Source organism: Mustelus asterias, chromosome 7 (assembly GCF_964213995.1).
Source record: "Mustelus asterias chromosome 7, sMusAst1.hap1.1, whole genome shotgun sequence".
In the NCBI taxonomy this organism is placed as follows: Eukaryota; Metazoa; Chordata; class Chondrichthyes; order Carcharhiniformes; family Triakidae; genus Mustelus; species Mustelus asterias.
The window spans coordinates 80249291-80264484 of record NC_135807.1 but is presented as its reverse complement, the minus strand read 5'-3'; the positions used below and the strand labels follow the sequence as shown (position 1 = coordinate 80264484).

At 42.8% G+C, this 15194-nt stretch overlaps 1 protein-coding gene across 9 annotated transcripts in view; it reads left to right on the top strand.

The window, feature by feature from the left end:
• The window catches only part of stau2 (staufen double-stranded RNA binding protein 2), a 340608-nt gene that overhangs the window by 36342 nt on the left and 289072 nt on the right, over positions 1 to 15194 (top strand). For 7 of the 9 annotated variants that reach the window (XR_013498337.1, XR_013498338.1, XM_078216313.1 and 4 more), the window contains exon 2: positions 2614 to 2824. The exons of the other annotated variants lie outside the window; for them this stretch is intronic. Coding sequence is in view for 5 of the 7 variants with exons in the window: in XM_078216313.1 (XP_078072439.1) it covers positions 2623 to 2824 (202 nt within the window). In the remaining 2 variants the exon portion in view is untranslated. The remainder of the gene's footprint in view (positions 1 to 2613; positions 2825 to 15194) is intronic. 9 annotated transcript variants of the gene reach the window in all.

Sequence of the window (15194 nt, the reverse complement as noted above, 5' to 3'; positions counted from 1 at the left end):
ACCAACAAATGATGCAACACCAACAGCAGTGGTAAGTAACAACATCAGCAACATCAAGCACAACTTCTACAACGCTGGAAGCAACCCGCACAACATCACTTGAACATCATACCAACTTACCACTGAGCAATGAATACCATGATTTTACCACTTAAGTGAGAACATGACTAATATTTTTGAATAAACTGAATAATCTGTATGGAAGTTTTCAGTTCAGAATTACATCTTTAACTAAAGAAGTTCATGATTGAAATGTTATATTCATATAAAAAGGCATTGGACGCGATCTTACCAGCTTGATGCGCCGGTTGATCAGCATGGCGAGCTGAGAAGAAAGTGTGTGAGGCCAAAAATCCTCATCGCAGCCGATGCAAATCAGATTGCTATCTTCCTGGCCCTGTCTGTTAGCAGAGGACTGACTTCATTAAAATGTAGTCACTGAGTCTGGCATGGCCGTTGCAGCCTTCATAGTTGCTTCCCCCTTTGCCAGCGAGATGTCACACCGGCAAGAATCACTACTGTGCCATGGACAGGCCAGGGAGATCAGAGGCCATTGAAGCCTGGGTGCTCGGGAGGCATGGCTGGGTAGTGCCAGCCTGACCTAGCAGTGTCTGGGCACCACAGGTGTGCCAAAGGGGTGGGGCCTAAGTGCAGGTGGGTGGGGGTGATGTGGGACTTATACAGGCGGAAGCTTGGCAAGGGGGGGAGCTCGGCTAGGGGGTTGCTCTGCAAGGCACGTGGGGGGGGGGGGGGTGCAGTGAGGGGAGTAGGTTGCGGTGGGGGGGGGAGGGGGGGAGTGGCATGTCAGGTGTCCGCCAAGGGATTCATCAGGAGGGTCCTGATGCCCCGATGCCGGTGACCCATGTTGGTGTGGAGGGAGACAACAATGCTGCCGATGATGGCTGGGGGGTGGGGAGAGGTCTTCTGGTAGCACTCTGAATCTGGCTTCACTGGTGTACTTAGGCTCTGCCCCCCACCCCCCATTTTTGAGGGAAAATTCCACCTATTACATTTTTTAACGAGGGATATTATATTGTTATATTATTCCAGACTTATTTATGAACAATATTATGCATAAGTAAAGGTATCAAAGCAACAATTGTTCCGCAGCCTATGGTGAGATCTGGAAAAATACGCTTGATGTAAGTGCTATTATGTGTCTAAAAGTGTGATGATTTTGAAGTTTTGGGAATTGCAAGACTTAATCGAGGCGATCTTACCAAAAAAAATTCCAAGTTCCAAAAGAGTGTGAAAACGGGACAGAATTGTGCCTATATTTTGGGCGAGCTCCCAGTCATAATTGCACGGCACTTAGAAAAACAAATGAGGCAAAATGAGGGGCGGCACGGTAGCACAGTGGTTAGCACTGCTGCTTCACAGCTCCAGGGACCTGGGTTCGATTCCCGGCTTGGGTCACTGTCTGTGCGGAGTCTGTACATTCTCCTCGTGTCTGCGTGGGTTTCCTCCGGGTGCTCCGGTTTCCTCCCACAGTCCAAAGATGTGCGGGTTAGGTTGATTGGCCATGCTAAAATTGCCCCTTAGTGTCCTGAGATGTGTAGGTTAGCGGGATTAGTGGGTAAAATATATAGGGATATGGGGGTACGGCCTGGGTGGGGTTGTGGTCAGTGCAGACTCGATGGGCCGAATGGCCTCTTTCTGTACTGTAGGGTTTCTATGATTTCTATGAAAAGGTGATTCTCGCCAGCAGGGCGAGTGGGCGGAGCCTATTCATGCTGCTGAGCTCTAGGGGCTTCATCGCGCAGGTGCCCCACCTCCCCACTCCACCCACCCCCGGGCCCCCCTGATCGACTGGCATGGCAAGCTGATAAAATCGCCCCCAATATGTCTATTCATTTCAAACCTAAATACTCCTTTAATAACATGATAAGTGTGAATTACTGCCAGTCAACGTTTTAACTGAAAATGATCTAATTTGCTCAGTTTTTAACTGCAGATTTTAAAATGGAAAGTTAATTTCCTTCAGGTCTCTTTCTCTCTTGTCTTAATCCAGTCTTTCATTTTGTTTCTCCCTTTGTGTCTGATTTGACAATAAATTCACCCATTCTCACTTGCACTTCCTTCTCTGTGATTGAGCTGTTTACTTCACAGTCGTTCAGTCTGTTCAATGAGATATGTGCTTGCTTGTCCTGTTCACTCAGGTCCCAGATGTCCATTTTCCCTGATGCAATGTTATCAGCTTGCACGTTTAGCAACTTGCTGTGCAAAAATTTGCAAAGCGAAGTCTAACCAAATGCCCCCTCCCCCCCCGTAAGTTCTTGCTAACTGATTTTTCTGTAAACATGAATGAAGCATTAGAACACATGATCGTTGCAGGTTATTTCAGTTCCTCGAACAGCACATGTTGTTTTCATCAGCCATAACCAGATGATATCAATTACAAATAAAACAGAACGTTTTGAAAATACTCAGGTGGTCAGGCAGCGGCTGTGGAGAGAGTTAAGTTTCAAGTCTTTGATTAGAACAGTAAGTTTTCAGTTACTTTAGATTTCCAACATCTCCTGCAGTATTTTGTTTTTTAAATTAATTACAAGTTGTTTTGTTCTTATCATACTCAATTCTTTCAACTCTTTAAAATGTATACGTTCTTTGCAGTGATAGAGAATGGCGCAAGTTAAAGTTCAGACTGCAGTAAACTTGTCTGGATCTGCCCTGGGAGCCACAGTACAGTCAACAGCGGTTACTAGTGCATGTCCTCTGGCACTGCAGTCTTCTATGAATGGGTCAGTCCCAGCCTCAACTACCAGCTGTGTCAGTCCTGCAGCTGGACTTGTGGATTCTACTGCTTCTATTAATAACTCACCAGGTAAAACTCTTTTTCGATCTGCATGCTCCCTTGAATTTGAGATTTGTGATGCAGGCATCTGACCATTTGATGCAAAATGATTTGTGATGGTAATGGGAAATGAAGTGATTAGTGATCAGATTGTGTTAAATTTAGAATTTGCGATGTTTGCTGGGCATTAAAGTAAAGTATGTACAGCAGTAGGTGTTTGGGAATTGAACATCCTGGGGTTACCATTGACCAGAAACTGGACTGGACCTGCCATATACAAACTGTGCTATAACAGCAGGTCAAAGGCTAGGAATCCTGTGGCTAGTAAGTCACCTCCTGACTGCCCAAACTCTGCCTGTCCATCATCCACAAGACACAAGTCAGGAGTATGATGGAATAAGTGGCCAGGATGAGAGCAGCTCAAACAACATTCAATAAGCTTGACATCATCCAGGACAAAGCAGCCCGCTTGATTGGCACCCTTTCCATAAACATTCACTCCCTCCACCACTGCTGCACAGTGGCAGCAGTGTGTACCATCTACAAGCTGCAAGATGCACTGCGGGACGCACCAAAGCTCTTTAGGCAGCACCTTCCAAACCTTCGACCACTATCATCTAGAAGGACAAGATACCTGGGAACACCACCACCTGAAAGTTCTCCTCCAAGCCACACACCACCCTGATTTGGAAATATATTGCTGCTCCTTCACTGTTGCTGGGTCAAAATCCTAGAACTCCCTCCCGAACAGCACTGTAGGTGAATCTACAACACAGGGACTGCAGTGGTTCAAGAAGGCAGCCCACCACCACCTTCTCAAGGGCAATTAGGGATGGGCAATGAATGTTGGCCTAGCCAGCAATGCCCACATCCCGTAAATGATTTTTCAAAAAATTCCGTAAGAGAAAATGAGGTCAGTGTCACTAACAATTTATGATGTAACTCATTTAATTTCCTCCACTTAGTATAGAACATTACAGCGCAGTACAGGCCCTTCGGCCCTCGATGTTGCGCCGACCAGTGAAACCAATCTAAAGCCCCTCTAATCTACACTATTCCAATATCATCCATATGTTTATCCAATAACCATTTGAATGCTCTTAATGTTGACGAGTCCACTACTGCTGCAGGCAGGGCATTCCACGCCCTTACTACTCTCTGAGTAAAGAACCTACCTCTAACATCTGTCCTATATCTCTCACCCCTCAATTTAAAGCTATGTCCCCTTGTGTTAGCCATCACCATCCGAGGAAAAAGGCTCTCACTATCCACCCTATCTAATCCTCTGATCATCTTGTACGCCTCTAGTAAGTCACCTCTTAACCTTCTTCTCTCTAACGAAAACAACGTCAAGTCCCTCAGCCTTTCCTCATACGATCTTCCCACCATACCAGGCAACATCCTGGTAAATCTCCTCTGCACCCTTTCCAACACTTCCACATCTTTCCTATAATGCGGCGACCAGAACTGTACGCAATACACCAAGTGCGGGCGCACCAGAGTTTTGTACAGTTGCAGCATGACCTCCTGGCTCCGAAACTCAATCCCTCTACCAATAAAAGCTAACACACCGTATGCCTTCTTATACACCGACTTTTTTTTAGAAAAAAACACTTTATGGTGCTGTGGTGTATTACCAATGCTCTGGAGAGCTGTGGAGTTTCATCAGCTGTACAAGTCCAGTGACATTTTCTAGTTCTGATTGACATTCAAAAAAATATAATTGCTTAAAGGAGTTAGAGTTATAAAATTAATAAGATTCTGTGTATGAAATGATAATTTCAATCAAAGGAATTAATTTTCTCTGGTATTATGTTAGACTATGTAAAATTCCTTAGTGTTTTATTATAGTCATTAATCTGATAGTTCTGTTAATTTAGTTCACATATGATTACCTGCCTTGAAAGTGCTGACATTTATTTTGTGCACTGTATAAAATACTGAGTTTTTGAAATAGTTCTTAAAATCCTGTAACTAACTTCCTTTATGAAATCTAATTAGGATACAGAATCTACTAAGCGTAAAGTAAAAAAACAAGGAATAGTAATAAATATCCAAAATCCAATATTTGTTAAAGGTAGTTTGGAAAACATATTTTAAGTGAGGCTTGTATTGTACAATGTTTTCGTGGTAGATTGTTTTCACTCAGAAATGTTTGGATACAGAATCTACTAAGCGTAAAGTAAAAAAACAAGGAATAGTAATAAATATCCAATATCCAATATTTGTTAAAGGTGGTTTGAAAAACATATTTTAAGTGAGGCTTGTATTGTACAAGGTTTTTGTACAAATAGCTCATAAACTACTGCTGCTAATTAGGCTAACGTTTTTCTGGGGGCACTGATGGTTCAGAGAAGGTTTTAACTGCTTTCTTACAGAGAAGGAAGGTTAAGTCGCTTTTACGTTGCACTAGAGTCACCGATTCACCGCGTACTGAGCTCGGAAAAATGGATATTTCTGATGGTCAGAATTGGCAAATCCCATCGGTTTTATATTTGGCCTGTACATTGTATATTGTCCAGTATTTGTGCTTGGAGAATTCAGCGGCAATAGCATGAATTTTGCGCAAGAGCACATATTCCTGGGCAGTTGTATACTAGCTAATGACTTCATTGGGACAACTGTCTGGGATGAAATGGTGGTGTGGAGATGCTGGCGTTGGACTGGGGTAAACACAGTAAGAAGTTTAACAACACCAGGTTAAAGTCCAACAGGTTTATTTGGTAGGTGTGGCTTTTGCTACCAAATAAACCTGTTGGACTTTAACCTGGTGTTGTTAAACGTCTTACTATGAAATGGTGGGCCATAATTCCCAAGCTCCCCAGCGTCAGATTGGGTGGGGAGGTACCCAAAGATGCACTGGGGAATCCCTTTCGGAGGTTCAAAAGTAAGGGTTTGCACAGCAATTGCCCAGGAACACAAACACCCTCTGAGCAATTGCCTTGCATTGGGATGGATCTAAAAATGCAATTTAAATCGCAAACTTTGGATGGATCTATCTTACACAAGTAGTTATCCAGAAAAAGTTTGAACAATAAAATTCCCTTCTAACTTCTGGTAGACTGCTATAAAAGTATAAAGACCTGGACCACACACACACCTGACCCCTGGAGATTTCCTGTACACCTCCCCCTCACTGCCCGAATAGCTGACACACCCACCCACACCCCTCCCGCACTTCACCTGCAGGTCTGCACCCCCACCCCATCAAGCTGACTCAATTCTGCCTGACCTGACCTAATCCACCCCCCCCAACATTGTGACCCAGACCGCCACTCCCCACCTCCCAAGCCGGCATTCCACAGTAAAACAGAAAATGTTTGTTACATTCAGCAGATCTGACAGTATTTGTGGAGAGCGGAAAGTAGGATTAATGTTTCAAGATAATAGCCTTTTGTCAGATTTGGGAAATTCAGTGTACAACATTCTGATTTTTACCTTTCCTCATACTTTAACTTGTTTGACTTTTGAAAGTTGCTGCATGATACTTACTTCCAGGTAAAACCAGTTTGTTGCATACAGCCTTAGTTTGAAATTACCCCTTTTTATTGTGCCTCAAACTTTTAGGTTTGTTCCACTCCACTTTTCTAGTCCCTTCACTGGGAGCTAGAGATATACAAAAAGAGAGGGGCTGGATTTTCACGTCAGAAATGGGAACCGGGACGTGAAATTAATACATCCACTGTGATCCTGACTCCATTGCTATGTTGCTGGGAAACAGGATTTTCCTGGTGGGAGGTCCTACTTTGTGCCAGAGAGGGGTCTGCATCTCAATTGGTAGACCCAAAATTGGGAGGGATGTCTCAGTCGCTATTTTCTTTTTACCATTCACTCAGCAGGCTGTGACTTCCCAGCAACCTGGATGATGATGGCTGATTTCCAACAGCAAGGAACAGTGCATGTCAAAGGATTTTTGAAAGACCAGAGAGAAAGGAACTGCCAATTGATGAGAAGATTCCTTAAGAATTTTTCTACTGATCTGATCTGGACTGCATGCATTCAGTGGATTCACTCACTTGAATTGTTTCCCTACCTCCCATTTGTTGACAGTAACACAAGGTCTTTCTAGTTCATATAGTGAAGCCGGCTGCAGAATTACATGTTCCTCAAATTCATCATTTAAAACCAGCTGAAAAATCCGTTCAGCTCATTCGCAATATTGCGAGGATGATCTGCTGACAAAAAAGGGGTAACATCTCTTTTTCGATGAGCCGCCTGACATTTTATACATACACTTCCATGCACCCCTGGGATTATTTGTCTGAAAACAGTTATGCAGCTTATCACTATATGCATCTTTCGCATTCTCAATTTCCTTTCTCACCTTGATTTTTAGTTCTTCAAGCTTGTCGCGATCCCCTGTGCTAAAAGCAGTTTGACCTTCCTTCGCTCTTTCTTTTGAGTCCATTATATCCAGGATTTCTTGTTTGGATAAATATTAGTTTGGACATGAATTTGTCGACAGAAGATGATATAATCATTTATGTCTTCATCCTCAAAATTATCCCAATTTGTTTTATCAAAACAAACATGCAAATCTTGAATGGTGACGTTATCCCAAACTTTAAATGCTTTCCTACCAGGTTTTCCTGTTTTCAATTTTGTCAATATTCAGGGGAGGAAGATGCACAACATTTCAATCTGAACCTCCAGTCCCCAGTCAAATCAAAAACTTGTGAAAATCAGAAATGGAACAAAAACATTGATCCAGTGTCTTCTCTGCACGAGTTAGTTTGAACGCACCTAGTATAGTTACAGAAAGTGTGCCTCAAAGTCAAGTCAGAGTGGTTGATGTCACCACGGATGATCTTCAATGATATGAACAGCAAATGCTTGAAAATTTAAATAGGCCTTGCAGCATCCTTGGAGTTGCTACACAGATGCTGCAAGACCTACTAGGTTTTTCCAGTATTTTCTCTTTTTATTTCAGATTTCCAGCATCTGCATTATTTTGCTTTTATTATCTACTATGATGAATCTGGAGAAGGAGCAGCCATTTCATAAACAACTCCCGCAGTCTTCCCCACACTTGAATCTGATGGAATGTACACCTTAATAGTGTGTAATTGATTGATTTCATGGGTGTAAAAGCCATGCACAGTAATTTAATGTTGGCAAAACAAATGCATTTCTTAACCTAAAAAATTCATTATATTAACATATAATCCTTGAATTTATTTGTGCAGTAGTGGATCTATCCTGGTGTAGTAGATCAAATCCATAAATACCAGTTGTGTTATCTGAAATGTCCGAAGCTAACCATGTTTTGGTGAAACAGCACAAGTGACTCCCTGAATTCTAACAAAATCCTAGTGCAGGTCTGAATCTCATCAATCTTATTTCTCACTGACCATAGCAATGACTAGAAGTGGTGGACATTGCTCTCTCCTTTCACTTGCTTGCTCTTCATTCCCTCATTTGCCTGAATTGGCCCTAAGTTTAGTTTGTCCCTTATTGATAAATGTTGCCCCCTCCTTTTCTCGCACTGTCTCACACCTTCTCATTTTCCTCTCAACTTAAATTGAGGCCATTTTGGCCTTGAATATGGGGTCATCTGTTGTTGGTACCCACATGGGTAAGATTATGGATGTGACTCACAATGTTGCAGTTCTTGCAAGTTCAGGTAGAGTCTGTCAGTTGTACGTGATGTAATGGTAGGTAGCTTCACTCATTCCCATCCACGGCAGTTTTGCTTCCCTCTGGTCCTGTTTGGCCTCGCCAGTTGTGCCTCCCCTAAGCCTTGCCTAGCCCGACATCCTTGCTTCGCTGACCCCAAGTAAAGTGCCACTCTTCCCTGGCCCTGGTAAAGCCCACTGTTCCCGTTAAAGGCCTGCTCTTCTACTGGCATGTCTAAAGCCTCGCTGTTTTCTGGCCCTGGTAAAATCCCACACTTCCCCGGCACTTGTAAAGGCTCTCTTTACCCAGCACCTACTCAATCTTTGTTTCAATGCACTCAGGCATACACCGGCCTTGGCAGCAACTGTCCAGGGTTCTACTGCCCAAACATTATTACTGCGGGCTGCTTTCGGAGTAAAGCTGCAATCCCTTGGATGCAGGACATATTGGTTGCTGAACTCATTTGTGCCCTTCTCAAAAAGAACGTTTAACAGAAGCTTGAAGTATAGACAAGGATCAGAGTGGGACTCGCTGATTATTTTAATGCATTGGAATAGTTTTTCATACATATTACTTAAAGTTAGCTAATTTTAATGGATAATCTTTTTTGTTGTTATTTATCTATATCTAATTTTTTTTAACAAACGAGCAGTGTTACCCAAACTAAATTTCCATATGGATAATAAAGTAAAATTGAAATGATTTCTTTTAAGTGCAGACAACAGGTCTGAGAGTCAGTGGCCAGCACGTTTAAAAAATGCAGATGTGAGCCTCCTGGCCCTCTGAGAGGAAGTCCATCAAAATCAAAACTTAGCCAAAATTTGGCACTCTATGGATTCGTTGAGGGGAGCTCTCTCCACCTCCTCCCTTACAAACCTTCATCAACATTCACATGCCTTCAATGTCACCCGTAAACCCCTCAAAATCCTTTCACTTGCTTTTCAGGAACTTTTATGGCCCTCTGCCCCACCTCCATGGTCACTCCCACCTCTTCTCACTCAGTGAAGTCGTGGAAGACTTTTGAAGCCTGCCTGCCCCGGTGAAAATCCTGAAAGGATTGGCCTTAGGCCTTTCGATAGGGACAGGCAGACCTTTTGCCCCATTCCTGTTTTTGTTCCCTGTAAAATGACTGCTGGTGGAAATGGAGGCAGGACATTTTTGGCTGTCATGCCTTAATTTGGTCCTGTTCCACAAAAGTTGGCTCAGGGAGTCTGCTTGCTTAATTTTCCATTTAAATTTAGTAAATTTAAAAGTTAGTAAACAGAACTCACAAAAATGTGGATCAGTGAAATTATCCCATTTTGTATTTTAGTTCTAGAGTATTAATTATTGTATCTTAATTCTTTGTGTGTGCCTGAATAAGATAAAATTATATTTAGAGAATCTGATTTTATACTTTCCATCTACTAACTTTGTAGCTAATGGATTGTCTTCTTGCAACATTTTCACTTAAGTACCAATGAAGATAAACTACGTAAATACATAATGTTGATTGAATTTTGATTAACTTGTTTAACTTATAACGTTCAGAGGAATGAGTTCATTTTTGGGAATGTCCTGTTAAAAAGACACTCATCTGTCTTGATCTGATCACTTTTATGCATTATGTTTCAAACCACCAGTAGTGATATCTATTGAACATAATGAATTATTTAAGAAATCTTGAACCAGGGTAAGGAAAAGTTCCAAAGAGTCATATTGAACTTGAAGCATTAACTCTGTTCCTCTCTTTCCAGATGCTGCCAGAACCTGCTGAGTTTTTCCAGGACTTCCTGTTTATCTTCATCCAATTTATTTTGCTTTTGTGTTATGGAAGGGACACAATGTTGCAAGACACAGGATGAAGTTATAGCAGGCAGGCTGATGGGCAAGGTGGAGGGAGAAACATAGAGCAAGCTCAGACTATGCAAAGGAAAAGGAGGCTTGGTGGCCATAGAGGGGAGTAGGTCAAGTAAGCTGGTAGTGGGGATGGAGTAGAGACTTTTACCTATCTCTAAGGTTTTGCCCTGTTGATTTCCCACTGTTTATGAATGCAACATCTTTTTGAAATGATTTCCCACTCCTTTCCAAACTGTTTTTGTTGATCGCAATGTGTATGGTCTTAATTTCTGTTTCTCCTTGATTAATCTCCCTCTTCCCATCTAAGGTTTAAGTTGGTTCCTGCTACCTTCTCTTTTTCTCATTGCACCCAAATTATCTTAACTGAGTTGTGATGCTTGGAGTCAGGCAAGTGTAAAAGAAAAGATTTATAGCACAAAATGAGGCCATTCAGCCTATCATGTCTATAATGACTAAAAAAGTGTTATCCAGCGTAATCCTGTATTCCCGTTCTTTGTCCGTGGCCTATGGGTTACAGCACCTCAAGTGTATAATTAAGTGTTTTTTTCACTATGCTGAGCATTTCTGCCTCTAATACCCTATCATGCAGTGAATTCCAGATACTCTTAGAATTCTTAGAATCCCTACAGTACAGAAAGAGGCCATTCGGCCCATCGAGTCTGCACCGACCACAATCCCACCCAGGCCCTACCCCCAATATCCCTTCATATTTTACCCGCTAATCCCTCTAACCTACACATCCCAGGACACTAAGGGCAATTTTAGCATGGCCAATCAACCTAACCCGCACATCTTTGGACTGTGGGAGGAAACTGGAGCACCCGGAGGAAACCCACGCAGACACGAGGAGAATGTGCAAACTCCACACAGACAGTGACCCAAGCCGGGAATCGAACCCAGGTCCCTGGAGCTGTGAAGCAGCAGTGCTAATCACTGTGCTACCGTGCCGCCCATCACATTCACCAGATGCAAAGCATTACTTCCTATCACCCCTCCCCTAATCTTTTAACCTATATTCATGCACCTTAGTTATTGATCTCTCTGCTAAGGGAAATCGGTCCTTCCCATCGATTCTATCTAGGTCCCAGATAAGTTTATAGACCTCAACTGAATCTCCTCAGACTCCTCTTTTCTAAAGAAAACAACTCCAGTCTTTGTAAATTTGCTCTGTATCTCTTCTACTACAATCGCATTCTTCCTTTAATGGGGTAACTAGAACTATATGAAGTACTCCAGCTGTGGCCTAACCAGTGTCTTATGTGATTCTAATATAATCTCCCTGCTTTTATACTGTAAGCCAAGGGCAGTGTGGGAAAAATCCATTCTTGACTACTTTTTCTTCCTGTCCTTCCACCTTCAAGTATCTGTGGTCATGCACTCCAAAATCCTTCTTTTCCTCTATATTTCTTGGAATTTATTATATATCCCATGCATTGCTAGTTCTCCCCAAATGTATTCCCTCACACTTCTCCAGATTGAATTCTATTTGTCATTTTATTCTCCCCACTTGCCCATCATTGATCATTAGGGCGCACAGTGATTAGCACTGCTGCCGCACAGCGCCAGGGACCCGGGTTCAATTCCGACCTCAGGTCACTGTGTGGAATTTGCGCATTCTCCCCGTGTCTGCGTGGGTTTTCTCCGGGTGCCACGATTTCCTCCCACAGTCCAAAGATACGTGGGTTAGATTGACTGGCCATTCTAAATTAGCCCTAGTGTCAGGGGGATTAACAGGGTAAATATGAGGGCTTACCTCAATAGGGCCTGGGTAGGATTGTGGCCGGTGCTGACTCGATGGGCTGACTGGCCTCCTTCTGCACTGTAGGGATTCTATGATTGATATATTCCTACAGTCTACAGCTTTCTTCCTCACTAATATCCACATGCCCAATTTTGTTCCATCTGCAAACTTCTTAATTATGCCCCCTTTATTTAAGTCTAAGTACGTATACCATGAACAGCAAGGGTCCCAGAACTGAGCCCTGCAGAATCCCATTGAAAACAGCCTTCCAGTCAATAAAACACCACTTGATCATTACCATTGCTTCCTGTCACTGAGTTAGTTTTAGATCTAACATGTCACTTTTCATTGGATTCCATAGACTTTTAATTTTCTGACAAGTTTGCCATCTGGTCCTTGTCAAAAACCTTGCTAACATTTATGTAGATCACATCAAATGTTCCTTATCTACCTTCCTGTGATCTCCTCAAGAAATTCAGTCTGGTGTGTCAGACACAACCGTCCTGTAAATCCATGCTGGCTGTCCTTGATTAATCCATGCCTTTCAAATGACAATTTATTCTATCTTTTGGATTTTTTATTCAATTACTTGCCCGTCACTTGTGGTTAGGTTGAAAAGGAACGCTGTAGTGGATGACAATCCCTGCACTTCTGTACCTCCACCTTGCTTTCCTCCTTAAAACTCCTTAAAACCCTGTATTTGGTCATCTGCCCTAAGATTTCCTTATGTGTCTTGGTGTCATATTTACTTTAATAATGTGTCTTTGAAATACCTTGGCATATTTTATTATGTTTTATTATGCCAACCACTGTATCGATACAAGTTGTTTTTAATATTTTATTTCTAATTTTAAAAAAATCTGATTTCAAATATCGACCCCTTGTGCCATTTCACCTGCTCTGAACTGTACTCTGCTCAATTATAAAGTTACCCTCTCTGCTATCACATATTCCCAAGGCATTTTGCCTCAAATTCTGGTCCCATCTGCTATCTGTCAAAAATTGGAAACTACATTTCTATCTCTTTAAAAAAAATCACAGTTCACATTTTTCCCAAGTAATTCCCAGATTGTGATTAACGGTTTTGGCTAAAGACAGGGAAAACATCTGCCTGAATACCACAGTGAGTTCATGCATCCAGTATGTACCAGGAACTGTTCCCCCGGGTTATTGTTTGTGACCTCCTGCCATAAACATTTCCTCCCACCAGCTGGCTGGGCAGTCAATCTGGCTGGGTGTCTGATGGTCTCCAGAATTTTATTTAAATGATGTCTTGCTGTTAAGATTAGCAGGCCATCTACATCCGGAGCCTTGCCAGGTTCATCATCCACTATGAGGTTCCCGCAATCTTCCTGTCACCTAATCAAATTATTTGAACAAACTCCAAGAGGCAGTAAAAAAAATGTCACTTAGAAGGGCATGGATTAATCTAGGACAGTCAACATGGATTTGTTAAGGGGAGGTTATGTCTAATAACTTAATTGAAATATTAACAAGGAGCGCTGATGAAGCTGGCATTCTTCAATATCCCCAATATCGGGGCACTGATCATCCTCTACCAGCTGCGATAGGCAGGCCACATTGGGCCTGACACAAGACTCAAGACACAAGACTCCCTAAACAAGTGCACTATGAGTTCTGCAATGGAAAGCGCTCACTAGGAGGGCAAAGGAAACGCTACAAAGACAGTCTGAAAGCCTTCGTGAGACACGTGGGAATAGCTTGCCTTAGAACGCACAAACTGGAGAATAAGCATTCGCCAAGGCGCCAACCACCTTGAGTGTCACCAAGTGGAGCACGCAGGGGCCAAGTGTAAACAGTGGAAAGAGTGTGCAGAATCTAGAGCATCCCACCCACCTCATCAAGCACCACCTGCCCCACCTGTGGCAGAGTCTGCAGCTCTAGGATTGGACTATTCAGCTATCGTAGAACCCACCCCTCCAGAATGGGGGCAAGTCATCCACGACCCTGAGGGACTGTCAGAGAAGAAGAAGCTTGAGGGAATATGGGTTTTAGCAAGGCTTTTGAAAAATGCAAGGTTTTTGCAAAATATGAATTGAAAAACACGGACCAAAAAGGGGTCTGGCGACTGGTGGTGGATGACTCCCAAGTCACAGGTAGAATTTAAAGCATTTGTCTATACCCTGCAAGGCGCTTAATAAAATAGTGTGTTATGGGGAAATTATGACAACACAGTGCCATCTACTGGCATCATAGGGAATTAAACAAATACAAAATTCTCATTGAGTTGGTTTATGCAAGATGCACAAGATTATTCAATGTACCAAATTTGAAATATTATATTGTCGACTGAATAGAGATTTTAATGGCTGTGTTCTGTCTTTTAACACTTCAAATCACCTAAGCACCAACATCATCTTCTGGTGTATCATGTTTAAGTAATTAAATGATTCAAAAACCATGTGTGTAATATAAATTTCACATGTGTAGACTTCCTAACAAACCAGAAAGTGAGAGATTGGGCAAGATATTCAATTCTGGTTTGGGGGAACAGCCAGTTCAGTTCCAGGTCCACACCCGCACAGCGGGTTTCAGACACCTCCAGTGGATCTTTTGAAGAGCCAGGTTAATTAATGGCAGGGAGTGGACATGCCATCCATTCAGGGATAATGGGTGGGCTGCCAACCCTGGAGAGGCTGTGGGAAGCCCTCCAGCATTCAAGAGGTCAACAGCCCCACAGGCTGAGGTGGGCGCTACCAATCTGAACGTGGAGAGAGAGAGGGAGAAGGCAAGGTAAGTTTATTGTTATAATTTTATAATTATGGCTATGTAGCCCGGAGGAGCAATTCCTCTGGGAAACAACCAGCAGCCACAGCTGTGGCCTGGAAGCCATTGTGGTTCTTGGAGTGCGGTTCCTCCTGTGATTCTCCATAGTCCTAACTCCCACTTTCACCCTGAGCCCACCATGTAGTCCAGGCCAATGTGGGTCGCCCGCATTGTTGACTGAAAATCTCAGTCGGCTGGGGAAGAGACTTCAATTGAGCAGTTAACATTAATTGACCTAATTGAAAATGGTGCAGGGTCAGGATCATGATGGAGAACTAGCATGGAGGCCAGTGGTGCAAAATCGCCACCCTCGTGCCTCTTGATCCAGCCCACTGTATGCGAGTTGGATTTAAATGTCTTGGGTGGAATTTTACCTTTTTTTGGCAGAATGTGGCAGCGGGCAGGAAAAGTTGAAGT